The 1,161-nt window shown below is 37.0% G+C and overlaps 1 protein-coding gene across 1 annotated transcript in view; it reads right to left on the bottom strand.

The window, feature by feature from the left end:
* Positions 1-636: 636 nt before the first annotated feature.
* Positions 637-1,161, bottom strand: part of LOC107576562 (protein pelota homolog) — a 6,757-nt gene continuing 6,232 nt past the window's right edge. Inside the window, exons 5-7 of the mRNA XM_016262722.1 lie at positions 1,058-1,149; positions 923-954; positions 637-840 (exon numbers count right to left, since the gene is read on the bottom strand). Coding sequence (XP_016118208.1) covers positions 746-840; positions 923-954; positions 1,058-1,149 — 219 coding nt within the window. The 3' untranslated portion in view covers positions 637-745. The remainder of the gene's footprint in view (positions 841-922; positions 955-1,057; positions 1,150-1,161) is intronic.

Genomic DNA, 1,161 nt, shown 5'->3' with positions numbered 1-1,161 from the left:
GTGTGACATTGTAAATAGAATTTACAGCATCGTGTGTATGCTTAGCTCTGGCCTTTTAAGTGTGACTACTTGGGTATGTTTGCCACCACTTCCGTATGTAACAAACTATGACATGGACAAAGGACTGGTCAAATATGCATAGCAATTTCTGAATAGAATCGAATCACCTCTGAGAACAAATTTCAAAATTGGCACAAATGGGTGTTATTCTGAGTAGTGCATATAGAGAAACAGTTAAACATTTACTATGGGTGTTTTCAAACCTGGCTCGTTTGGAGCATTTGTTTCGAAACGTGCATTTTCTTTCTTAGTTTGGTTTGTTTTCCGTTCGTAATTGCTCTTCTCTGAAACAGGTGCTTTGCAGGAATGCATTGCAGTTTAAGTACCTGTGTCGGAACTATGCAAATAATCCACAGGTCTGAAATGCCTTAAGACTCCAGATTAATTTGCAATTATTTACAATTAAATGTTGTTTCAAAGACTGCAGAGTACCCACTTTGCAATGTGGATTATTATACATCTTTGATAAGGATTTATAGAGTAATATACGTTCAGTACTTTTTAACATTCTTCAGCTTTCCATCTTAATAATCACTCCAAATAATCAATTATACTGGTGTTTTGTGAGGTTTCAACTGATTTCAAAACCTTTATTAAGGCCATAACTGAGTTTCATTCCATTTAGTCCAAACTGTGAAGCATTTCCACCCTTTCATACCAAATCCTTTTGCACAAGAGCATGATGTTAGTCTTCATCAGAGCTGCTGTCCTCCTCAGCTTCAGACATGTCAGCGATGGGGAACCTCAGGACGGCCACCACTCCACTCAGCTGATTCAATTCTACAGAGACAAAGAACACGTCAGTCACATGATGAGCCAATATAATTCTCTCTGAAACAAAGACTATAGAAATGAAACTTACGTTCTCCAGATACATGTAGGCTTGAGAAGATTCTAAAAAATATTATTAAACAGGAGAAACAAAAATGTAAAAAGAGCTAAATATTTTGCATAATATAAGAATATGGCCTTACTGGATTGAAAATCATATGAATACCTGACATTTCCTCCATTTTCCTTCACGTTGTCTACAAGCCGAACATACCGGCTGCGGGTGGCTATGTCTTGATGTCTGCCATGAAAAAGAAAAAATACACACAC

Source organism: Sinocyclocheilus grahami, unplaced genomic scaffold, assembly GCF_001515645.1.
Source record: "Sinocyclocheilus grahami isolate Dianchi unplaced genomic scaffold, SAMN03320097.WGS_v1.1 scaffold3928.1, whole genome shotgun sequence".
NCBI classification, from domain to species: domain Eukaryota; kingdom Metazoa; phylum Chordata; class Actinopteri; order Cypriniformes; family Cyprinidae; genus Sinocyclocheilus; species Sinocyclocheilus grahami.
The sequence above is the reverse complement of the archived record's forward strand: the minus strand, read 5'-3'. Positions and strand labels throughout refer to the sequence as shown.